General features: G+C 43.8%; 1 protein-coding gene across 1 annotated transcript in view; it reads left to right on the top strand.

Moving 5' to 3' along the window:
- Nucleotides 1-26,256, top strand: part of HERC2 (HECT and RLD domain containing E3 ubiquitin protein ligase 2) — a gene marked incomplete in the record, with an annotated part of 3,551,743 nt that overhangs the window by 2,462,023 nt on the left and 1,063,464 nt on the right. Inside the window, 1 exon segment of the mRNA XM_044072055.1 lies at nt 22,071-22,182. Within this exon segment, the coding sequence (XP_043927990.1) occupies nt 22,071-22,182 (112 nt within the window).

Genomic DNA, 26,256 nt, shown 5'->3' with positions numbered 1-26,256 from the left:
TCAAGTAAGTATTAAAAGCTTTACATAACTCTTTAAACAGATTATTATTAAAATGTGTTTCCTGGTCACTGGTAACAATGTTGGGTATACTGAATTTTGGTATATAATCAGATAACAATTTTTTAATAACTGTGACTGCATCAGCTTTGTGACATGGGTAAGCTTTCACGCATGCTGAGAACATGCACACTACCACCAAAATAAATTGTAAATTGTTAGTCTTAGGCATCTGGATGAAATACAGCTGTATATTAACAAAAGGTCCCCAGGGTGGAGGTAGACATGAAGATTTGCAGTTGGCATGTTTGCTTATGTTCTATTCCAAACAAATACTGCAGTTTTGTACACACTGAAGTATCAAAGAGGAGACATGAGGGGCATACCAACTTTGGGTAATTTGATTAAATAAAGCTGTCTTACCTGTATGGGCCGGTAGATGATATGCCCTTACTAGGTAAGGTAGCAAAGAGGTCGGCTGTCTGGATGTCGCCGTATTCCATCAGAGGATTTTCTACATCCATCCTTCAGTCACCTCAGAACTTTTCCCTGTGGTGCTTCAGCTTGAAAGGGTGACAGTCTGGAAAATCAAACACATTATTACTGTGTAGTTTGTTGCTGTCATCATACAAAGATGTTTACAACAGTTTACTACTGCTTGTTTAGTAGCTTGGTCTGCCACATTGTTACCATTTGTAACCATGTAACTGCTTATTTAGCAGCTTGGTCTGCTAAGTTGTTACCTTTTGTAACAATGTTTAACCACTTTTGATGTGCACAACATTTGCATATCATCTACTCAGAGGCGATCTGTGCTTAACATACAAGTCCATGTCAAACCCAGAGCTGTTGGACATGCTACACTTAAAGAAATCCCAATCCCTCAGAGCCACATGCTCCAGGGATCTAAACCTTGTCATCACAATAAACAAAACATGCTGGAGGGATAGGTTCCTGACCCAGAGACTCCCCAGACTCTGGAATAGATTGCCCATACATGTCAAGCAGAGTGCCTCTTTGGTCCTCTTCAAAAGGAACCTTGACTATTGGATGGGAGAAAGGAAATTCACCCCGAGGATCACGTCAGTCGCCCTGCTAGACAGGGGTCCAGGGAAGTAAATAGTGTGGGAAGAAATAGCCAGGGAATTGTTATGGCTAGGCTTCTATAGGCCCTAGGGCTGATAGCCTAGTACCAACCTATGATTACAGACAGCTGTTTAGATAACAAATGTGTATCTAACAATGATTTTATGTACCCTGAATTTTAAATTTGATTTCCTGAAGAGGTTAAAAACCCTCTCTCCAAAGTTGCCCAAAGTCATGTACCACCCCGAAAGCATAACGGCTGTCTGTAAAAATATTAGCCACCTTTTGTCTGTGGCTAACTTTCAGGCTTTTTGCAAAGCCACTAGCTCAGCCATTTGAGCAGAGTGAACACCCTCTAATCCTTGTTACAACAATATTGTTTCCTCGGTGCAGACTGCTATTCCCGAGATCAACTTTTCTGTTTGATCTCTTCCATAGGAACCATCCACAAACAGATGCATGTCAGCATTGGGTATAGGAGTGTCCTTTAAGCCCTCCCTAGGAGAAAGCAAATAGTTACTTACACACACAATCATGCTCTTTACCATCCTTAGCAGTAGGCAACAGAGATGCAGGATTTAGAACAGGCCAGTGGATCAGAGAAATACATGGATCAGAAAGAAGTCTTAAGTTCATGTCTAGTTAAACGTGCAGTCAAGAAGGGAAGAGTTTCATTTTAAGTAATAAAGATGATTCAGATTAAGGGATAACTACTATAAGATCCTACTCTGAGATATTAAATGACCAAGATAACGTACCTGAGGGATAACTACAGCTGTCATTTTTTTTTTTGTTGACACTTTGTGTCCTTTTCTTGCAAGGATAGTCAGAAGATGCAAGGTATCCTGTTAACATTGCTGACAGGAATTTGGTGCTATCAGTAAATCATTTACATGTTGTACTAAGACAGACCCACCCGAAAATGTCACATTATCCAAATCTTTTGTAGAATTTGAGAAAATAATGAAGATTCAGTATGTCCCTGCGACAACAGTGTCCAGGTATATTGCTGTTCTTGATAAGTAAAAGCAAACAGAAACTGACTGTCAGGGTGAATAGGTATAGAAAAGAATACTGAACATAAATCTATCACAGAAAAGTAACTAGCTGTAGGTGGTATGCAACTCAGTATTGTTGCCAGATTTGGAACAACAGGAAAAGTAGGTAATACTGCATTACTTACAGCCCTTAAGTCTTGTACATATCTATAAGTATCCTTTCCTGGCCTTTTCACTGGACAAATAGGAGTATTACAAGGGCTTTTAGCTGGTAATATTTTTTTTTGCTGTATTAGAGACTGAATTACAGGCTTGATTCCCTGCTCTGCTTCTGCTTTAGTGGATATTGTGGAACTCTGGGGAGTGGTTTTGATGGGTTTAATTTTATTTTTACTGGTTTTGCAGATTTTAATATACTGAATTTGTTAGCATGTTTAACCCATAAATTAGCAGGTACCTGCTATAGCAGTTTTTAGTTGTCCGTATGCCTTCAAAAAGCCTCCTCCCAGCTTTTGCTAAGAATTTTAACACTCCCCCCACTGATTCTGCTGGAACATCTAGATAACACCCCCTCTGTTTTTACAGCAAATGGTGCCACCCAGCTCACACAGAAGATTCACTGGTGCAGTTGTACTCAAAGAAAAAAAATGCCTTTCTTGTCAATTAGACCTAAAGAAATAGGTATAGGTTTTAAAACAGGATGTGTAACAGTAGCATTTGTTACACCAACTGCCTTTACTTTGTTTCCTATACTGGTATTTAACTGTCTGAAGTAACTTTTAGTACAGACCTAGTGTTTTTAGTTCCACCAAGAATAGAATTGGCTTTGCATTTATTTCTACTTTAATGTAGGGTCCTTTTTGATTCAGTAGCAGCAAAGGGATTAAGATTTATTTTTATTTTATTATCCTGCCATAGTCAGTATGGTGATTTGCAGCACTTAATAAGGACTTTGTCTTTTTTTCTGCCAGTCTATAAACACTTGCTTTATTTTATTTTGTACAGGGCTTGCAAACCAGGCTCAAAGGCAGCTGCAGTAGCTGGTTTAGCTTGTTCATTTGGGTCTGGTATTTTTGAATGTTTATCAAACACTGCTTTAAGATTACTCAAATTATCTGCAGAGGCTTTCTCTTTATTTTGCCTACATGCCTGACACACTTTTGTAATTTACCAATGCTATCCTTTTATTTATTAGTGCATTTTTTGTGGGAATAAAATTTATTTTAGCCTTTTCAAGTAACTGTTCTTATTTTATTGGAGTAACTTTCCGAAGCATCTGGTTTAAATCTGTCCAAGTAGGGTTATAATTTTTTTTTCTCGATTCCTCCTCATACCTTTATGGATGTTTTTTTTTCTCTTTCAGTTAGAAAACATTTAGACATAGTATGCAAATCAGCATTAGCCCCCCCCCCCCATTTTTTTAAAGGTACCAAAAAAAATCTTCTACAGAGGCAATAGCCTCTTTTCCTGCCCTATCATGTGAGCTCTTGTGATGAGCCACAGGAGTGTCAAACACTAGTGCTCCTGTTGGAAAGGTAGAAGCTTGTTGAGAATAATAGGAAGAAGGAAGGAAAAAAACTTTTTAACTGCAGATGGTGTTCTAAAGATGAGAGCTAACAGCAGAACTAAGTTAAGGTGTAACAGTACCCTGCTGACCTTGTGCTCAAAAAATGCAGAGGTCTGAGAAACAGCAGAATCTTGTACAGGAGCCACCTGTGTACCGGTACATATGGGGGTGGGGTGCAGTAGCTACTGGAGGATTATTATCCCCTTTAGACGTTTATGCTTTTTGGCCATTTTCAGTTTGTTCCAACCCTGCTAAGACAGGATAAAGGGATCCTTTTTTACTGGTCTGTACTGCCTTTTTAACCTCTCTTACTTGTTAAAACAGTTTTTTTATTAACATCCTGCAACCCTCTTAATGCTGACTCCTTTTCCCTTTTAAGTGCTTTACTGTGCCAAGAATAAAATGCTGTCATTTGTTCCCCACTTGCTTTGCTTTTTTTTCCAAAATGCCTTTCAATGGCAGCAATTTAGTCTTATCACAAGTTCCATTTAATGGAAATACTCCACCAGCACAATTCTTAGTAGACTGTCATAACCTTAGTAACCAGTCATGCAGATATTTACAACTTTCCTTCCTATAAGGACAGGTCTAAAAGCCGCGATGGTGCAGCGGTAGCATTGTCGCTCAAAGCAAGAGGTTCTCCCATTCGATTATTGGCTGAAGCGCCTTCTGTGTGGAGTCTGTATGTCCTCCCTGCGGTCGAGTGGCATTCAAAAGACATGCGTGAATGGGCATGCCTTCGTTGAAGGTTGGGCGTCGGGCTGGCACCTCGGCACCATAAAAATCGACTGCCAATCATTAGCGGACCGGAGTTCCGCTGTGGCAACCCCTAACCGGGAAAACCCAAAAGAAAATCAACAACTTTCTATAAGGACAGGTAGCTTACATCCTTCTAAGTTGGGAATTGCTGAGTGAAGGCTCAGTGTCTGTTATTGTAAAAGTGTATTAGTTCTGGTTTAAGCACTTGGGCTCCAGGCCAGTTATTTTACATCAAGAAGGTTTGTGGTCTGCACTCTTGTGGGAGTAGAGGCTAGATGATGTTCGTGTTTCACTCTTGCAGTCATCACATTTGGGTTATCTGCTTGCAGTAGCCCTCAGTCGGCCTGATTAACAAAGTCTTGCGTCCTGTGTCGATTGCTGTCCCTTCTTTCGTGACGTCAGGTCGTCGGGGGTATAAACCATGCAGCCGATGCCATTACATCAGTCTTTCTTGCTGTGCGGTAGCTGAAGCAGAAGCAGTTCGCAAGTGCCGGTTGGCCGACTCCTGAAATTTTCGTTTTCGAGTTTCAGAACCCCAAAGTCTTCAACTAAAAACCAAGTACCCCGTTGGGGAATCTTTTTCTTGCTCTAAACTGATGTCAGTATAAGTAAATAATTGTATTACTTGTGGAAAGCAAATACCTCATAAAGATTTTCATTCGTACTGTATTCCTTGTCTAGGCCCTGACCACGATGTACCTCTCTGTCTTTTTTGTGCCTTATTTAAACCACGAACTATCCGTCGTCGGTATATTTTCGCTTCTAAATATTTTGGTACTCTGTTCAATTATCCTGATATGTCTTCGGTAAGCCATCCGACTACTGACATTCTGAAAAAACACAGAGACAGGCCGCCTAGGTCCAAAGCTGCCGACGACACTTCTCCTAAGCAAGTTGCCAGTTCACTGGTACTCAGTAAGATGCTTTTGCAGCCCCTGATACCTGCTACTTCAGATTTGCAGGCCTCTACTGAGACACATTCAGAGTCCGGTATGCCGCGAGATACTTCAACTGTGGAACCTGCAAATGTCTCTACCTTGGATGGGTCCGGAGCCACTGTGCAGGCACTGGCTTCTGAGGGTGTAGTCAGGCCTGCTAACTTGCGTATTAAACTGATGCCATCTTCTTCTTCAAGGCCTAAAACTCGAACCATGCCTAGAAAACTGATGACCAGACCACATGATCAGGCCTCTATGCCTTAAAAACAAATGGTAAGAATAGCTGAAGACCTTATTACTTTAATCAGGGGAAGCCAGCCTTCCCCCTCTAAGAGACCTAAGACTGAGTTTGCTTATGATACTTATGACCAGGATTCTGAATTTTCTGTTTCCTCTGATAACCAGGATTTACCCTTATCTACCTGTGAGGATTCTGATGCTGAGGACTCTGTTCCCTCTGCTTCTCGCCCAGAGGATTTCTCTTTTGGTGAAACCTTGCATATACTGTCGGGGAGCATTTTTGTTGGGAAAGTCAGGATTTCTCTGATTCTAAAAAGAGATTTAGGGATTTCTTATTCCTGCCCCAGCACAGGCCTTTAGCCATACCTCCTGTACTAGACATTGTTGATGATGCCTTTGCGGAATCTAGCTTGGCCCCTGACTCTTTACCTCCTGCTCCCAGAAAACCTGATGGATATTACGGGTCCCTGACTCTCACAAGTTCCTTTTTAAAAATCCTACTGTGGATCCTGAGACCATTTCACATGGACCCAAGGGCATTAAAGCTACTACTGCCAAAAATCCTACCCCCTCTGATAGAGACTCCAGGGAGCTTGATAGATGGGGTAAGAAGGTATACACTTCTGCAACTTTGGCCATTAGAGCCTTATACTGCCAGTTTCATATGTTAAAGTATCAGCAACATATTATTGGATTGTTTAAACAGAAAATGATGATGATTCCTGATTGTGCTGAAAATAAGGATTTACTGGATTTACTGCATTCAGTTGAACAAGTTGGAAAACATACTTTGCAATGTGGTTTTGATTCTCTAGAGGCATCTTGCAGGGCTGCTGTAACTGGGTCTGTACTTAGAAGGCATGCTTGGCTTAAGGAGCAATCCTTGCCAGATCATGTTAAAGTGAAATTACTGGATGCTCCCTTAAACCAGGATGCCTGTTTGGCAACAAGGCAGAAGTTGTTCTTAAAAAGATGGAGGAAAAAGCTAAATCTATGCAAGTTGTTAAAGATTTTTTTACAAGTACAACCTCCAAGATTTAGTAGGCATTGGCCTTCCAAGAACTGGTCCTTTACTGCTTCTTCCAGACCTTCTCAGTCCAAACCCAGATCCAGCAGAGCTCTCAGGCTTCAGTCCCAGGGTGCGCACAGGACTAAGCAGTGGAGGGTCTCCACTTCCAAATATGGGAGTATTAACCCCCCCCCCCCATGGTAAACTGTCTCAATGACTTCTTTTTTAAACTTCCAAGCACTTCTCAACTGACTGCCCCTTTGGGGGGAAAGATTGCTCTTCATGCAAAGAACTGGGAACTCATTACCCAGGACAAATGGGTTTTAAATATAGTGTCCCAGGTATACAGATTTCACTTCTACATGTTACCAACACCAAGCGGGTGGCTAGATCTACCCCCAAATCAGTGGGCAGAGGCCCAAAAGCAAGTACTTTCTCTCTCAAGCATGGGGGCTATTCATTTGGTACCAGAAGAGGAAAAGGGACAAGGTTTCTACTCAAGACTTTTCCTGGTACCCAGAAAAGACAATTCATGGTGTCCTATCCTGGACCTGTCTATTCTAAACATCTTTTTGGTGATTCCAAAGTTCAAGATGCTGACTCTTCACCAGTTGCTCCCTATGCTAGGCAAAGACGCCTGGTTGGCAGCACTAGATCTAAAGGAAGCATACCTGCACATCCCAGTCAGGGACTCTTGCAGAAGATACCTACGTTTCAAAGCAGACTACATGCACTATCAGTTCTCTGCACTGCCCTTTGGTTTATGTACTGCGCCCAGGGTATTCACAAAGTGCCTAACTCCAGTCATGCATTTTGCAGGCAAAGAAATATTCAAATATACCCATACCTGGACGATTGTCTAATTCAGGCAGAAAGCCAGGACATACTTTTGAATCATGTGGCCTTTCTGCAAAGGGTGCTAACTTGTCTGGGGTACACCATAAACGAAAAGAAATCACACCTGGTACCCTGTCAACAAATTATATTCCTGGGAGCTAGCTTGAATACCACTTCCCAGATGGCTTTCCTCATGCCAGAGAAACAAATTAATTTGACAACAAGTGGCCACAAAAACCCTGCTATCCGCAAGGCAAATACTACAAGCCTTGGGGTTCATGGCCTCCTGCATTCTTCTAATTCCATATGCAAGACTGCATATGAGGAAACTACAATGGTATCTAAAAAGCCTATGGTGTCAACATTCTCAGGATCTAGAAGCAATGATTCCTATCATACCTTGCCTACGCCTAGAGTTCCTTTGCTGGGCAGAGGCCTGCCACCAGAACAAGGGACTACTATTCACACTACCCCCTGCCGACCAAACCCTAACAACAGACACATCAGACTATGCATGGGGGGGGCTCACCTGGCAGGGAAGTGCATTCAGGGCAAATGGAACCCAAGTCAAATGCACCTGCATATCAATCAAAAAGAAATGTTAGCTGTACAGAATGCTCTGACAGCCTTCAAGGACCACATTCTTCCAGGACAATTAATGGTAAAGACGGACAACACCACTGTTATGTGGTACATAAACAAGCAGGGGGGTACATATTCTTGCCCTCTGCAGACTAGCCATGGCATTGTGGAACACAGCCCTGAGCTACCAAGTACATCTACAAGCTCATTTCCTGCTAGGAAAACTAAATACACTGGCAGACAGACTAAGCAGAAAACTCATTGACCCACAGAGTGGAAACTGGAACCAAGGATTTTCAACATGTTGACAAGCAAATGGGGGAGCCCAGATATAGACCTGTTTGCCTCCCTCTAGAACTATCAATTGGACAGATTTTGCACAAGGACTCCCCAGAAACAAGCTTGGAAACTGGATGCTCTGTCCTTCACATTTTAATAAGCTGGTCTTGTCCCATAACACCTCAGTCTAAAAGTATGCTCTCGCAAATAACTATATTTTCTTTCCTTCCAATTTCCTTGTTTTGAATCATTGTTGTGCTCATTTAATTGATTTTATTCAAGACCTCCAAAAATTATCTGTTGATGTGGATTGTTGGCTTTTCTAAAACTCTGCTTTTGTTTTACTTGGTGTTTTGTTTGCCTTCATTCTGCTAAGTTGCTTAAAGTCATTGTAAGTTTGCTTAAATGCTTTTTACACCTTTTCTACATGTATCATACTTGGAGCTTTTCTCACCATGCTGCCATTGAAAAAGGACTTCTTATATCCGGATAGTTAACCTGGTAAACAAATGCTAATAAGTAAGCATTTTTTTAAACTCCTTTATTGAATTATCACTTAAGACATAGGCAAACATACATTTATGTAGAAGAATGCAAACCATATTAATATATTCCCATTTACCAACATTATACATCACGTATATTCTTTTGTATAATTATCATCAGTCCAACATTACATACATTGCTGAATTCCTGCCTTCCCTTAAACCTTATTCTTTCTCCTGGACATTATTCTGCATGTGCTATTCCTACAAATTCATTTTTTCTATGTAATTTGCGTATTTCCTTTACTTATAGATCCTACTTACATTTCTTTTATCTCTGTAAAAATATTCAGTACTTCAGTTACAGTTAGTTAAACTTTGATTTCCATTTTTAGCAGTTGTTTTTTTTTGGCAGCCAGTAGCATTAATCTTAGTAATGTCTTACTGTGTCTAGGCAATTCAGATGCTGTGTCCCAGGGCAAAAGAATAGTTTCTGTAGTTTTAGCCATTTGCCCCACCACTATTTGACAAAGAATTTTGCAGGAAGGTTTTAAACTCTGCCAACTCGTTACACTCCCAGACAACATGTTCCCAGTTACCTCTTGCTTTTCCATCACTCTTTCAGCATTTGCTATCTACCTGTGCAAAAATTCTTTGAAGTCTCATTTGGGGTATAAAAATACCTTTGCAAACAGATTCAAGCAAAAATCCTAACCCTTTGGGGCTGTTTTGCATACTTGGGAGACGTACATATGTCCTTCCATTGCTCCTTTTAAATTGCATTTCCAGTCTCTCTTCGTAGTCTTTTCTAACCTCATCATATTGTTTTTTTGTGCATTGCTTTATATGCCCTACTAATTATCCATTTACACTTGATTAAAAACTCTGCCAGATATAATCCTTCACTTAGGACTCCATGATCCCTTTCTTTTTGCCTGTGCTGATAGCCATCCCTGGCCATCTCAAACCTGCAGTCCACATTTCTGCTTGGTTTCATCCCACTATCGCCTTTCTGTCTAGTTCCTTTGCCAGTTTTCTTCAGTAAATTCCTGCCCGTTTTATTTACTACTAGCAGTCATCCCTACTAGCAAAATCTCCTTTCTCCATTCCTGTGTTGACTTAGTTCTTAGAAGACTTTCTGCAACTATGTAAAACTGATTTTATCAATATGGAGAACGCCAACTAGGGGTATAGAGAATAGGCAAGAAAGGGCTGTAATTTACTGTAAAAATTTTGAAAAGGGAACCAAGGTATTAAAAGCGAATAACTAGAGGAAAAGGAGATAGAATTGTATGAGGCCAAGCAGAAGTTTGGACTGCAGGGTGGAGATTTCTTTTCCTTCCTGGGAATGATAAGAGTGCAGGCAAAGAGAAGTGGACAGGGGAGTGCTAAGTAAATGGCCAGCTCTTGTGGATGTTTTAACAGTCTCTAGAGCAGAAATTGCTGTTAAAAGGAATAATTAGTAGGGTTTTTAAAACAGTGTGTGTGATAAGTATAAGAATTAGTCAGAGGAGGTTGGAAATGACTGAGAAGAGAGATTGAAGACTGAAGTCTTTGCCACCTGGGAGAATGCAGACCTCCTCACTTTGTGCTCAGTTTACCATGACATGAGGTTGACATCAGTGGATTTATTCTTTGCCCTTGGCATAGGCAATTCCTTTATGTTCTTCCTTTCCTTCCATTTCCACAAGTCATTAGAAAGTCTCAGTAATAAAGATCAGTACTAATTCTTATCACCCCTTGATGGCCAAGATGTGTGGGTTTCAGCTTCACGGATCTTTGGCAGTACAAGAGAAGTTTTGTGGTCTAAGCCAAATACATATCTTTTCAGTTGAGTTAACAGCTGTCGGGACCTTAAGGCTTTGCTTTTAATGTATACCTCTGATCCCCCTGCCTTGGCTTGTAGGGGTTTCAGAGGTGTGTAAAACTTCTTGTAAGCCTTCACTCTGTAGCTGTGTCTCCAAGTATACTGGTTCCCCTGTACCACCCCAGTTGGTTAGCCTGAGGTGATTTTGATTTATTTTAGACACCTATATGATTTGGGCTCAAATATTCCATGGTCCTAGTGCTTGTTTCATCTGTCTGAGCATCATGGTCTTGTGGACCACAATACTGTGTCTCAGCAGTAGCTGGTCAAGCAGTCCTTTAAAACATATTCCTTTGAATTACACCTTTTTTGGAACTTTAACCTTATAATAAAAAGCGTACCCATTCCAGTCTGATAACTTTGGAGCTTTGAAGCTCTTGATTTGTTTTTTTTTTTTTTTTTTTTTCCTGGTGGTCATTTCCGTTGGGAAGAGGATCTCTACTTCAGGCTCTCACGTGTATGAAGTCAGGTCTGGACTTTAACAGAGATGGGGTATTCCTCTGGATGAACCCACATTTCCTTCCAAAGGTAATTTCAGAATTGTCCCTAAGACAGTCTAACCATCTCTGTCTCTTAGCTATCCCTGTGGGAGCACAAGCCGCAAGCAGTGGTTGTTACACCTAGAATGTGCATCAGTAGCTCAGGTGTTATGAAATAGATGCATGAGTTAAAGATGGACAAGTGTCTCCCCTTTGTGGCAAAGATAGAAGGGATCACTGGTGCCAGGCAGACACTAAGTGGATTGCTAGCTGCAATTGTCTATTGTTATCACACAGCTAATAACCCTTCAGCTGGTGTTGCAGTCTGAGCCCACGTCAGTATGGACGTGGCTGTCTGCAGTGCTTGCTTCAAGCATGTCACTGTTGGAGACATTTATGCCATGGGCACTTGCTCTTCGCTAAACAGTATCGTCTTGAATATAACTCTGGGATCTGGGCCTTATTTAAGAAGCATTATTTCAGACTTGGCTTTTTGAGATCTGTGCTTGTACTATATTCCAGCTTCTTCTACCTTGGTTGATACTGCTTGGGATTCATCCCAATCCAAAACTCAGCATGGAGGATTCACAAATGTATGCCCTAATTGTTTCAGTTGCTCTAGGAGAGTACCTTCTTTGACGGGTTAGGAATAACCTCCTGCCACTGATCTCAGTGGACCATTTGTAGGTACAGCCCAAGTGAATAGGATCATACAAGAAGTGAACAAACAACTTTACAGATACAAGGATATGCTATAAAACCTATACGTATTTACAGTTGTAAAAATATGCTACAACATTTAGTTCAAGAACCAGTTTATAAGGTTAAAACATGGATGGAAAAATAAACTATTAAAAAATAAACCAGTAAAATAAACTAATAGATGGAATGAACCAGGGCAGCAGTTACTGAGCCAACCACAGCTAATTAGCTTTTCAGGACTTTTTATTTTTCTGCAAACCAAGGCCTGGACAGATCATAGTTCATTTTACTAAGACTTCTGCTGTTTTGGTAGTACATGGTCTTTACCCCTGACATCTGTGTGGTCTTCTGTTCAACTTTTGTTACTAACTATAAGCTGAATGTTCTTTTTAAGTCTGAGGGGTCGCTGTTGCAGTTAAGGGCATGCTGACTGGAACAACTTTGTTTAGCAGTGCAACATAAGGGTACACTCCTTAGTGTGCTGTCCTTCGGATGAGACATTAAACAGAGGTCCAATCTGCTTTAGTTGGTGGTAGCTCAGGTGAATGTAAAAGATGTAAAAGATCCTACTGCACCTATCAGAAAGAGTAGGGGGAATTTCTCTGAAGACCTGACAAAATTTCCCCTAGTAGTATAAATACCACCTCAGGTCTCCTCAGAAAAGAGGCTACTAGTCTACTATGACTAACCTGGTCAACAAAGAATAAATAAATAAAATAAATTCATGGTTTAGAATTATTCTACCTGTAGGTGATTTTTTTTTTTAATATAGGTACATAAGGGAAAGAAGGTACTGTGTTATAGCTGTAGAAGATAGTCATCCACGTTTTTCTTTTCCATCTTCTGACTGTTTGATCTTTCCCACCTTCCCCCCTTTAACTTTGTTTTTTTTTGTATAATTTGCCCTTTCTTTTCTTGTGGTACTGTGTTGTAGCATGAGCCAGTAGAAATATTGCATTTGGGTGCTGAGATAGTTTACAGTTTTGGTCTTTTGCTGTATAGGAGAAAGCCAAGAGTGGAAGTTGCTGCGTTAATTTTTGTAGCAACTTAGCTGAAGCTTAGCTTGGAAAACATAATAGACTTTTCACTTCTGAGTTGCCTGGTAATAAAGGCTGTGTTCCTGCAAGATTTTGATAAGAGAGAACTTTTTGCCACCTTGCAAAATTTTACCCTGCATTAGGTAATGAGAATTTATTGTACTCGCCTCATACTGCACCAGCCTGGAATTTTTTCATTGTGTGCTTGCTTCTTTTTATTGGCAATGTACCAGAGTTTTTTCTTGTGCTTTTAGGGCTTACAGATTCTGCCTCTTGGCTTGTTCTGCCTTTCATTGCCTACCCAATATAAAAACAGATGACAGTCTGCTACTGCTTGAAAGAGCAAAACATTTGAACAGCCTTTTCTGTACACCTAACCCCCAGGTGATGGATTACCAAACTGGAAAAAGAAGAAATTGGTTTTATTTTGGTTACTGTCACACTTCACATCTTTCAGATTTTGCATAATGAAAACAGACCTTTCACTAGAGTCATATCTGTGTAACTGGAAAAGGTTTAACTTTTGATGTCAGAGCTCATCGCCCTTGCTGGCTGGGTCATCTAAACCTCTATATAACTTTTTTAATTTCCACAGTCTGGCAGTTTCTTGTTCTGATAAACGTTTCTTTCTACCTTGTCAGAATGTCTTTCTTGGCAGTTTCACTTACTTTTCTTTATGCTATTAAATTGTTCTTGAAGAGATTTGCTACACCTTGAACCTCAAAGAATAATTTTAGTGATCATTAATGATCTGAAATTTTATTCTGTAAAAGTTAGGAAGGCTTTCTTTTTGAAAGCAGCCTGCTACTTTTCCTTGAAATGTGCAGCTTTGCCAATGAGCACATTCAGGGTGTCGTCACAGCTCATCTTCCAGAGAGATTACTTTGTCTTTTGTTATTAGATGATTGATCTCTTGACTGACAACCTGATCTGTTTACGTTTTCTCCAAACAGGCTAGCTGTGCTATCTTTACAAAGCAAGAAGGAGATTTTTCAATCACAATCGTTTAAGGCATGTTGGAGGCTTTCACTCCATCCCACCCCACTTTGGTGATGACTTGCGTTTTTGCCCACTGTTCATGATTACCAGAAAGACAGGCACAAAGCAGATGTTACATGAAAGTTTTGTGATAATCTGCTATAATAACAGTTGATTTGCACAACTCCTGTCTTTTTGGTGCTTGTTTCTTTCCCAGTATATTTGCTTGGTTTGTTTTATTTGTACTGTTCTGGCTCTTTATCACAGATGAATGTGAGAGTGTATGTAATGTGTATGAACTACAGACTCTGGGATCATTGTCTCAAGACTTGTATGTCTGTATTCTGCAGTTGATTGTTTTGGTCAAGGATGATCTAATGTCCTGACTAGTATCGTTCCTTGGGAAATACAGTAAGGAGCACAGCAGTTAAGCATATTGTATTAATTATATTTTATGGAGAGAAAGGGTTTCACTTTATTCTATCGGATATTGTTTGTGCATGGCTGCAGACACTAATCTTATGGTAAAGTAGGTGTTAGAGGCCAGGTGAGGGCATCGGGTCTATATTAAAAGACCAAAGAGGTGTTTCAGCGAACACCTCTTGGTCGACAAATAATGAGCGAATGCACTAAAGCGCGAACACTCAAAACAAGGATTTCTTGGCCATCCCTGTGTATTCGCCTCTTTCCTCATTGTAGTACGATCTCGGAGTTGGTATATTTAGTTGGGGGGGGGTACATCCCCCAAATTATGTTTTAAAATGTGTGTGTTTGTGCTAGTGGTTTCTTTCCCAGGGAAAGAAACTGCTGATCTGAAGTAGTTAACTTCATTTGTCAGCAACCTTTGGGAATCTGATCCGACCTCGGATCCGAGCCGGCAATCTTTCATAGCTTAGATCTGAGCTCCTAGCTCCCCCCCTTCACCCATAATCCCCTGCCAACCCTGACTGACCTCAGATCTAGTTTGCCACGCTTCTTGTCAGCAGCTAGGTTTTTGAGCTCCTGGTGTCGTAGGGTTTTTGTGAGAGATTTTCAATTTTTATTATCCCCTTAAGTGTCGAGTGAGTGTTGTGTGGTCAGGTTCCCTTTTTTGACTAAAACTGTCCGAGTTTTTACCTCCTTTTTAGTTAAACTTACCCTCCCTCCCCTTCGCTGGTCGTAGCATTCTGTGTGTTGTGTGTTTGGGGCCTAACGAGTGGATCTTTCTTTAAAATGTGTGAGGCCCCAAAACCCATCTTTTCCAAGTGCACCGAGTGTGGCCATAAGTTCTCCCCAGCGGATGGCCACACTCGGTGTGTGCGGTGCCTTGGGGTTGAACACCTTTCCTCTGGGTGTTCCATCTGCGCGGCTTTCAACCCCAGGGCACTGAAGGACCGGAGGTGGAAGCTGATCCTAGCGGGACTTTTGCCCCCGGATTCAGCTTCGGCCTCCGGTGCTTCTGTGGCCTCCTCCCCGGCTTTGGCGGCAGCCACTCCTGCCTGTCTCCCTCCGGTCGGGACTCAAACTCCCGCTGCAGCTCCGGAGGAGAGGGCGGCCAGGAAAGAAAAAAGGAGGGAGAAGCACCACAAGCGGCGGGCCGAGGCCTCCGCGTCGCCCCCCCGGCTAAGCGGTCTTCTCCCTCCAGGGCTTCCCGGTCTCCTCCTCCTCGGATCCGGTCTCCATGCTTCTCACCTGACCCAGAGGAGGAGGAGACCCAGTCTCCATCGAGGTCATCGAGGCGGCATTCCCAGCCAGCCTCGGTGGCCTCGTCGAGATCGACTAGCAGCCTTTCCGACACAGATTTGGACCAGATGATGCGAAGGTTTCTCCAGGCTTAACTGCAGATGGGAGTGCTCCTTCCTCCCCCCGTCCGGGGGGAGCTCGACACCTTTCTTTGCCCCGATAGCTCCTTCTCCGACCCGCTTCCCGGGTTTGGAGCCTTCGGAGCCGAGCAGCCTTGGAACCGGAGGTGGGTCGGCACCGACAGTATCGGGTACTTCGGCACCGACTCTTCCCTCGAGCCTGTCGGGTCCATTTTTGTCGGATCCGGACTCTCGGAGCCGTGGGCTGAGCGTCAGATCCGAGGGAATCAGTGCGTCTTTGGCTCCGTCTAGGTCTGAGCACACTGGTCCGTCGGATCCGATGGCTTCAGCACCGGCCCCGATCCATCCATCTGATCCGAGCGAGGGTCTGCTCTCGGATGCCAGAGAGAGCGGCTCTCCCCCGGCTTTCGATGTGGTGGAGAGGGCACTGTCGAGTGCTTCCAGGCCCCCCCGGTCCTTACTACGGCTCCACCCCGCACTCCCTCTCTGTTGGGTCCGGCTTCCATCACCCGGCCCCAGGGACAGCCTGCTTTGATGTCCCAGGTCGTTCCCTTGGAACAGGACGTGGCTGGTGAGACGTCCTCGGACAGCCCCCCCGAGGACGTCCCTCACAAGCGAAAGTGCAAGAGGAGGCACGTGGGCTGCCCCGAGTCCTTGACTGATGACACGGATTTAGATGAAGGGGAGGGCTCCCTTAGGTCACCCCCCGAGGATGTCTCCTTCGGAGACATCATGGAAATGCTCAGGATAAGAAGGGGGTGGTCTGCCCCCAAGGCTTCCTCGGACGAATCCTTGTTCCTGGAGACATTCAAAGCAGGCCCATCTACCTCTTGGGTGTCCCCTCCGCCCGACCCCTTAGTGGAACTTATTACCAGTAGGGCGTGGAAGGAGCCGGACACTGTGGATCCAGTCCCCAAATGCCCGGACAAGATCCTTAGTCCGCCCTCCGAGAGGTCCCATTGGAGCAAGGGTCCCCCCGTAGATGCCATGTTGGTGGCGGCGGCCACCAAGAGGGAATTAGCTCAGGAGAGTCCCTCGGTCCATCCACCGAGCATGGAGTCCCGTTTGATGGACCATTTAGGGAAGCGGGCCTTTAGTTCAGCGACCTTCTCGGTGAGGTCTCTGAACTACATGGCACATGTTATTCGACTGCAGCGGGACCTTATCAAAGAGTACGCTGCGTCGCCCCTGGAGTCCATGTCGGTGGAGGACAAACGGTTGTACTCCACTCGAATGGCCACTCTCAGGTCCATATCTAACACCTCTATGCGGCTGTTGTCCCACGCCACAGAGGGAGCCGCTAGAGCCAGCGGAGCAGGCCTCGTCATGCGACGTCAGGCCTGGCTCCGGCATTGCGATTTCGCGGAACCCTTCAAGGCGTCATTTGCGAATGCCCCTTTTGATGGTTCTGCCCTGTTTGGCAAGACCGTTCACAAGACTTTGGTCCAGAGTGAAAAGGACGGGAAGACGTCTGTCGTCGGAGTCCGCTTCTCTGCTCCCCAGAGGTCCTTCTCCAAGAACCAAAAGGGACAGAAGAAGATGTGGTTCTGGAAGTCGCAACAATCCCAGTCCACTCTGGATCCCCAGTCCTTCCGTGGCAGTGGAGGACAGGGTGGACGCTGCCCTAGAGGTAGTGGGGGCCTGAGAAATGGTGGGTCCAGAGAAGCTTTCTCTGACCGGCCCACCCAGCGACCCTGAGGGGTTGCCCGACTGCTCCTCTCTGGAGGCAGTCGGGGGACATTTTTCGAGGCACCTGGCAGCTTGGGAGTCCAAAACAACAGACCGCTGGGTGCTTCGCATTATATCCAGAGGATACCAAATTCCCCTTTCTCACATCCCTCACCAACCCAAACGCCTCCCCGACGTCCCACCCGATCAGAGGGAGGCTACAGCTGCCGAAATTCAACAGCTCTTAGGAAAAAGAGCCATCCAACACGTCCCCCCAGACCAGTTTGGATCGGGTTACTACTCCAGGTTCTTTTTGGTGCCAAAAAAGACGGGGGACCTAAGGCCAATCCTCGATCTCTCCCTCCTGAACCTGTCAGTAACCAACAAGAAGTTCCGGATGGTCACTCTTCAATCCATTTCTCCCCCTGTTGCAGGAGAGCGACTGGATGTGCTCGATAGACCTCAAGGATGCGTATTACCACATTTTGATGGACAAACGATCCAGGAGGTTTCTCCACTTCCGGCTAGAAGCCAGTCATTATCAGTTCAGGGTCCTTCCCTTCGGTCTCACCTCAGCCCCCAGGGTGTTCACCAAGGTATTAACAGTGATAGCGGCCCACCTGAGGCTCCAGGGAATGCAGGTGTTTCCATACCTAGACGACTGGCTCCTGACCGCCCCAACAAGGCATCTACTTTGCTCAGCCAGGAATTACTTTCTCCTCCTTGCTCCCCGGCTGGGGATCACTGTCAGCACGGAGAAATCCTTTCTCAAGCCGACTCAGGTGATGGACTTTATCGGGGCCAGATTAGACACCAACAACTTACTAGCCTTCTTAACCACCGAGCGACTTCACACCCTGAGGCTACATGTGCGGGCCATTTTACTATCATCGGCTCCCCCAGCGGGATTGGTCCTGAAGGCGCTGGGCTCCATGGCGGCCGCAATTACCCTGCTCCCCATGGCTCACCTGAACATGAGGGTTTTGCAATGGACTCTCCAAGTCCAATGGTCCTTCCGTCGATACCCTCTCAGTCACCCCATTCCCCTCAGCAAGGCTTGCAAAAGGGCTCTCGCATGGTGGTTGCAATCACCGGACCTCCAAGCGGGATGCCCTTTCTCCGTGGCCCCTCCATTCACCACGGTGACCACTGACGCCTCTCGCCTCGGGTGGGGGGGGCATTATGCGGGCAGGACGGTCCAAGGCACGTGGAACGATACAGAGACCTCATTGCATATAAATGTTCTAGAGATGAGGGGCAGTGCTGTTGTCATTGCAAGCACTTCAGAGCCTTCTTCCTACAGGAACAGTTGCAGTTCAGTCAGACAAACATGTCTGTGGTCTGTTACATCAACAAACAGGGGGGAACCAGGTCCTACCCACTCTGTCGAGAAGCTATGAGTGTGTGGGAATGGGTGATCTCGACCAACTGCTTTCTTATTGCAACGCACATTCCGGGACGGTCCAACATCCTGGCGGACAAACTCAGTCGCACCATACTGTCTCCTTACGAGTGGTCTCTCAATCCCCAGGTAGCGAAGCAGATATTTGCTGTATGGGGGTGACCCTGTTGCAATCTCTTCGCCTCTCCTTCAAACATGAAATGCAACAGCTACTTCACTCTAATTCCCCCCACCGGGGAATCCCCGAGAGACGCTCTGGTGCATGCTTGGCCTCCTGGTCTACTCTATGCTTACCCCCCTCTACCTCTGATGCTGAAGCTTCTACAGAAAGCCAGTCGGTTGGGGAGCAAAATGATCCTCATTGCCTCATTCTGGCCTCGTCAAGCTTGGTTCCCTTACCTCTGGTCTCATCTGGTGAATCCGCCTTGGATTCTAGATCCCCTCCTGGATCTGATTTCCCACCCCCTAAGCCTCCCAGTCCCGAACCTGGACAATCTCAAGCTTACGGCTTGGTTGCTCCAGTTCCACTCGTAGCTAGGACTCCCGGTATCTCCTCCCCAGTTAAAGCTATCCTAGTAGCAGCACACAAGCCTTCTACTAGGAAAGTCTATAGTAGTAAATGGAGACATTTCGCTATTTGGGCGGAGCGTCAGAACCTGGACCCTTTCACAGCTCCGTTGCCCGCCGTTTTGGATTTCCTTTCAGGGCTTTTTCATCAGGGGGCTAGCTGTTCCACAGTCAAAGTTCAACTAGCAGCTGTCTCTCATTACCACGTGGGACATGAACTGGGTCCATTGATCACCACGAAGTTATGTAAGACCTTTCTGAAGGGCACCTTCCTACTCGGACCTCCAATAAAGGAAGTAGTGCCTCCCTGGGATTTGACTTTAGTACTTCAGGCCTTGACAGCTCCCCCCTTTGAACCTGCAGTTTCAGCTGATCTCAAATATTTGTCATGGAAAACCGCCTTTCTCGTCACTATTACTTCAGCTAGGAGGGTCTCTGAACTTCAAGCCCTCTGTGTAAAACCTTATTTGACCTTCCACAAGGATAGGGTTTACCTCAGGACCAATCCCTCATTCCTTCCTAAGATTGCTTCCGAGGCAAATATTAACCAATCCATATTAACCAATCCATTAATCTGCCAGTTTTCTTTCCTGAATACCAGAACAAAGGAGAATACAAACTACATTCTTTAGATGTGCATAGACAGCTACGTTTTTACATTCATAGAACGGCTGGTCATAGACAATCCGACCAGTTGTTCGTCTCCTTTGCCAAATTTAACTTGGGTAAATCTGTGTCGAAGGTCACCTTGTCGAGGTGGATTTCGCAATGCATCCTTTTGGCTTATGAAAGTTCTGGCAGGCCCGCACCTCAGGGAGTCCGTGCCCACTCTACTCGGTCCATGTCTACTTCTGCTGCCTTTCGGTCTAGAGTACCCATGGATGATATTTGTTCAGCAGCCACTTGGGCTTCACCTCATACCTTCATCAACCATTATAAATTGGATATTATCTCTAGAGGGAGAGCATCCTTTGGCTCTGCAGTGCTCCGGAACATCCTTCCATGAAGGCCGCCCAAGGTCCAGGTAGCTGGGGACTCTGTCCCAAAGGTTGCTGACAAATGAAGTTAACTACTTCAGATTAAGAAGTTATGTACTCACCATAACATTCCATCTGAGTAGGTAAACTTCATATGTCTGCAACCGTCCCACCCTCCTTCCCCCTGACCTTCGGATGTTATTTGGCCAGAGGTTTTACTCTGCCCTTTAAGGAAGGTAGTTAGTTTCCTTTCTCAGCCTTATTGGTTATGGGCAAACTTGATCTGAGGTCAGTCAGGGTTGGCAGGGGATTATGGGTGAAGGGGAGGAGCTAGGAGCTCGGATCTAAGCTATGAAAGATTGCCGGCTTGGATCGGAGGTCGGATCCGATTCCCAAAGGTTGCAGACAAATGAAGTTTACCTACGCAGATGGAACGTTATGGTGAGTACATAACTTCTTATTTTGAGCATTTGTGCTGTAGTGCGTTCACTCATTGCATGTCGACCAAGAGGTGTTCGCTGAAACACCTCTTCGGTCTTTTAATATAGACCCAGGGCATCCAAATGATATTGCTGTCTTTCCAGGCAAGAATTGTTCTGTGTTTTTAGGTGCCATAACAGAGTGAAAATTTATTGCATGGGGCATTTCCTTGTCTGAAGCATTTTGAGCTGGCCAAATGCTTGTGACAAAGATGTTTGCTGTAGGCTATGATTACTGATATAAAAGGAAATTGAGTCAGTTTTATATAACTACACTCAGTACTTTACACAACTGTACTGTCTTAAGATGTCTTTAACTACATTCACTCTTTGGAAATTACATGGTGCTTCAGCAGGTCATTGTATGTGCATCATATGTTTAGTTATCTGTAATCCTTTTATTGTGCCATTTTTTATGCTTTGTTTCAGCACTTTTGTTTCTAGGATTTCAGTGAAAGTTGGCTAAGCCAAGCCTGATAAACCAGTCAACCCACAATAGATAAATTTAGCTAGTTTTTGCTTGCTATTTTGTTTTTCATATATTGTTTATACAGTTAGGTCTGTGAGCAGTAGTGCATGTTCTTAAATTTGAGATCTGTATTTAAATGCGAAGGAAGCTAAGAAGATTGTTTTAGAGCACTTTTCTTCACGATTGCCTCCAAGACAGTCCAGTACATTTATGTTATGAGATCCATGTGGTTTGCCTAGGTTTAGGCCACTTGTGTGGTAGATGCTCTGTGGTTCATTTGATATTTTTTTCCAACATTTTGATCATGTATACTGTGTGGCACTGTTCTCTAGACATTTGGATATTTCAACTTTATGATCCTATTTTAGACTAATGTAATCCAAAATATTAATTCCCACAGTTCTTATTCCACAGTCAGCATAATTTTTGCTAGTGGGGTGCACACATTTTCTTTTGGGAGTTTTGACATTTTATTACCTTTAGACTGCATGAATATATCAAGTTTAGCACGTTTCTCATTATAAATAGCCTGTAGGGGGTGAAAAGGTTTATTGGCATCCAAGTGCTAGCAGCAAATTAGCTTATAATGACTAGAAGTCAGAAGCGGCGATATGTAATGAACTTAACCAACCGAGTTCATTATCCACTGTACAAGAAATGGTCAAAAGTGATAATTTAAATAGTTATTTTTGGAGACTTTGGAGAATATAATGAGATGGACGCATGTGCAGGTCGTAGCTGGTACTTCATAGGATATAGCTTTTAATCACACTTGTAAATATTAAACAGTTGAGCTGTTTGGTAATGCAAAAAGATGTGTAAAATTGTGTCTTTACAGCTAAACATGTTCTGTTTTATTTCTTCAGTCTTATCAGGAAGAAAACATCCGGTTTAGAATCTGCAGCTACAATAAGAACTAAAGTGTTTGTTTGGGGCTTGAATGACAAAGACCAGCTGGGAGGACTTAAAGGTTCTAAGGTATTGTTAATCTCTGTGCATGCTAACCTGTGCAGGTAAATGCAGTTTTAATTTTTTTTTAAATATTTTTAACATTACTTCCTGTAGCCATCAACCTTCACATGATCATCAGACTTGTTCATTCTCTCTTGGGGCAAGATCTGATCATGGGAGACCATCACTGAAGCAGCTGTCAGGTTTTCTGGTTATGATTTATGTCCTCACTCCTAGGTGGCTGGTGTGTTCACTTGCTTATGTGGGCATTTGGTGTGACTTCCCCTTGACTGGAATGTGAACAGTTATAACCCCCCTCTACTCCTCATTATTGAACTAACAACAGCCATGATCATGTCGCTGGGCTGGATGCTGCTGAACAGTCACATTCACCCCCACCCCCCCCGTCCCCATCTGCTCCTCATTATTGAACTAACCACAGCCATGATCATGTCACTGGCTTGGATGCTGCTGAACAGCCATATTCACCCCCCCCCCATCTACTCGTCATTATTGAACTAACAACAGCCATGATCATGTCGCTGGCCTGGATGCTACTGAACAGTCACATTCACCCTCCCAATCTACTCCTCATTATTGAACTAACCACAGCCATGATCATGTCGCTGGCCTGGATGCTGCTGAACAGTCACATTCACCCTCCCTATCTACTCCTCATTGTTGAACTAACCACAGCCATGATCATGTCGCTGGCCTGGATGCTGCTGAACAGTCACATTCACCCACCCCATCTACTCCTCATTGTTGAACTAACCACAGCCATGATCATGTCGCTGGCCTGGATGCTGCTGAACAGTCACATTCACCCCCCCCCCCCCATCTACTCCTCATTATTGAATTAACCACAGCCATGATCATGTTGCTGGCCTGGGTGCTGCTGAACAGTCACATACACCACCCCCCCATCTATTCCTCATTATTGAACTAACCACAGCTATTATCATGTCGCTGGCCTGGATGCTGCTGAACAGTCACATTCACCCCCCCCCCCCATCCCCATCTACGCCTCATTATTGAACTAACCACAACCATGATAATGTCGCTGGCCTGGATGCTGCTCAACAGTCACATTCATCCCCCCGTCCCCATCTACTCTTCATTATTGAACTAGCCACATCCATGATCATGTCACTGGCCTGAATGCTGCTGAACAGTCACATTCACCCCCCCGTCCCCATCTACTCCTCATTATTAAACTAACCACAGCCATGATCATGTCACTGGCTTGGATGCTGCTGAACAGTCACATTCACCCTTCCATCCCCATTTACTCCTCATTATTGAACTAACCACAGCCATGGTCATGTCGCTGGCCTGGATGCTGCTGAACAGTTACATTCACACCCCCCGTCCCCCCCCCCCGTCCCCATCTACTTTTTATTATTGAACTAACCACAGCCATGCTCATATCACTGGCTTGGATGCTGCTGAACAGGTCACATTCACTCTCCCCTCGTTCCCATCTATTCCTCATTATTGAACTAACCGCAGCCATGATCATGTCACTGGCCTGAATGCTGCTGAACAGTCACATTCACCCCCCCGTCCCCATCTACTCCTCATTATTAAACTAACCACAGCCATGATCATGTCACTGGCTTGGATGCTGCTGAACAGTCACATTCACCCTTCCATCCCCATTTACTCCTCATTATTGAACTAACCACAGCCATGGTCATGTCGCTGGCCTGGATGCTGCTGAACAGTTACATTCACACACCCCCCCCGTCCCCATCTACTTTTTATTATTGAACTAACCACAGCCATGCTCATATTACTGGCTTGGATGCTGCTGAACAGGTCACATTCACTCTCCCCTCGTTCCCATCTATTCCTCATTATTGAACTAACCACAGCCATGATCATGTCACTGGCCTGGATGCTCCACACTGTACTCCTTCACTGCTAGAATTCCATTACATCGCACGGGACCCACCTCTATTAATGTCCAAATCCTGTGGTGGCATGGCCAGGGCTTTGTCTCTCTCCTCAGTGGAGCTGTCTATAATATGCCTAGAAGGCTGTAATTCTGTTTTTATGTGGTTTACAAGCTTTACATTTTTTTACCTCTTTCACTCCATGCACTCTGTTAATTTATTTTCTTTTTATCGTTTCAGTTATGTAGCACTTTTGTGATGTATCCTTTCTGTCTGTTTTCTCCCAGCTCCTAATGAAGCAGTGGCTAGGAAAAATAAAAGTGGTTGCTACTGTTTAATATGGCCCTACTTGCTGTGTCACATAATCTGTATAAGGGACTGTTGCCCTTAATGGTGTACCATAATTGTTCTCTGGTTCATTTTTGAAAAATACTATCTTAATCTCATTAAAATGTGATTTATGTCTGGCTTCTGTAGGCAGCAGTGGCTTGGTACACTTTTTGTATTGATTATTAATGCTTTTACACTACTTTTGTGACAGGAGAAGTGGCGGAAATGATTAACTTGAGCTTTACATTAACATTTCATAACAATGTATCACTTTGGAGTCTTGGGAAATGGAAAGGACACTACATTACATATTTTTTCTGCATGAAAGTGAGGGTGTTTATATGCCAGGTATTTTAAGTGTAATTGCTTTAACACCTTTCTGATCAATTTATGAGGCTTACTACCTCTCACTGTGTGAGTGTCCTACTTGTTTATATCCATTTTTATTGTTTTATATCTTTTGTCATGTTTATTTTATTTGGAGGCCTTCCAGTTTTGCAAAGTTTAACAACTTGTCATTATTTAAAACAGTTCAAATGTGGAACTGCTTTTCTGATTGGCTTCAGGTCAGTTACTCTGAGTGTGTTGACTTCTTGCCTTCCTGCTTTGAAATATATATTTGAAATATAAATAAATATATAATGTGGAGCATTTCTCCCCGGGCCTCCGCTGAAAACAGGCTCTGTGGAACCTAGTCGGACTTTCCCGGTCAACAAATGTTAAATAAAATAAATAAAAATAGTCTTACAGTGTAGCAGAGTCTGAAAAGGCATAGAAATTTAAATGTAGAAAAGACCAGTGTTTCTGAGAACTCATTGAAAAGAAATGTATGCTCATAATGAATATAAATGCTTGAAAAGGCCATTTGTTGTTAATAATGGAATAAAGACAATGTATAGAAAGCTGTTTTTCTTTCTGAAACTTAAGCTTTAGAACTTAGAGTACTTGTGATGCAGGCCGTCCTGTGGATATGTCCTTTGAATTTAAATACAATAACTTTGCTGAGAAATTTTTAACATGTTTCCCCTTAATTTTGGTGAAGGGAAGAGCAATACCTCTCAAATGTCCATGATTTTGCAAACCATCCCTGATTTTTGGTAAGCTACTATGGATTACAGTCACGGTAATGCCAAACATTAGAGTTCCATACTTGTCAGATGTTTTATTAACTTGAAAGTGAGTTAATATTTAAAATGATACTTGATTGTGGACCTTTGACGCACAGTATTTTTACTTCTTCACTCAAGAGTTGGGGACAAAGTGGAGAGCTTTGTGTCTGTCTGTCTGTCTCTCTCTGTGTCTCTCTGTCTGTCTCTCTCTGTCTGTCTCTCTCTGTCTGTCTCTCTCTGTCTGTCTCTCTCTGTCTGTCTCTCTCTGTCTGTCTGTCTGTCTCTCTCTGTCTGTCTCTCTCTCTCTCTCTGTCTCTCTCTCTCTCTGTCTCTCTCTCTGTCTCTCTCTCTCTCTCTCTCTCTCTCTCTCTCTCTCTGTCTCTCTCTCTCTCTGTCTGTCTCTCTCTCGGTCTCTCTCTCTCTCTCTCTCTCTCTCTGTCTGTGTCTCTGTGTGTTTGGGTGTGGGGAGGTCATTCTAAAAGTAGGGCACCACTTTCTGTTGTTTTTTTTCTTACCAAATCTAATGAAGGCTAGAATGACTGTTATGAAAACTAACATATTGAGTATGCTGATGAAATTTTCTTACATAGAGGAGTTGTTTTTTTCTTCTATGTGTTATATCCCCACTACCCTTCCAGTCTGTCTGACTCAGCAATAGCTGATGTTCTTCGTGTTTCACTGTTGCAGTCATTACATTTGGGTTATCTGCTTGCAGGTAGCCCTCAGTCGGCCTGATTAACAAAGTCTTGGGTCCTGCGTCGGTT

This window comes from Protopterus annectens, chromosome 5.part0, assembly GCF_019279795.1.
Source record: "Protopterus annectens isolate FY-2018-M chromosome 5.part0, PAN1.0, whole genome shotgun sequence".
In the NCBI taxonomy this organism is placed as follows: Eukaryota; Metazoa; Chordata; order Ceratodontiformes; family Protopteridae; genus Protopterus; species Protopterus annectens.
This window is presented reverse-complemented; position numbering and strand designations above follow the sequence as displayed.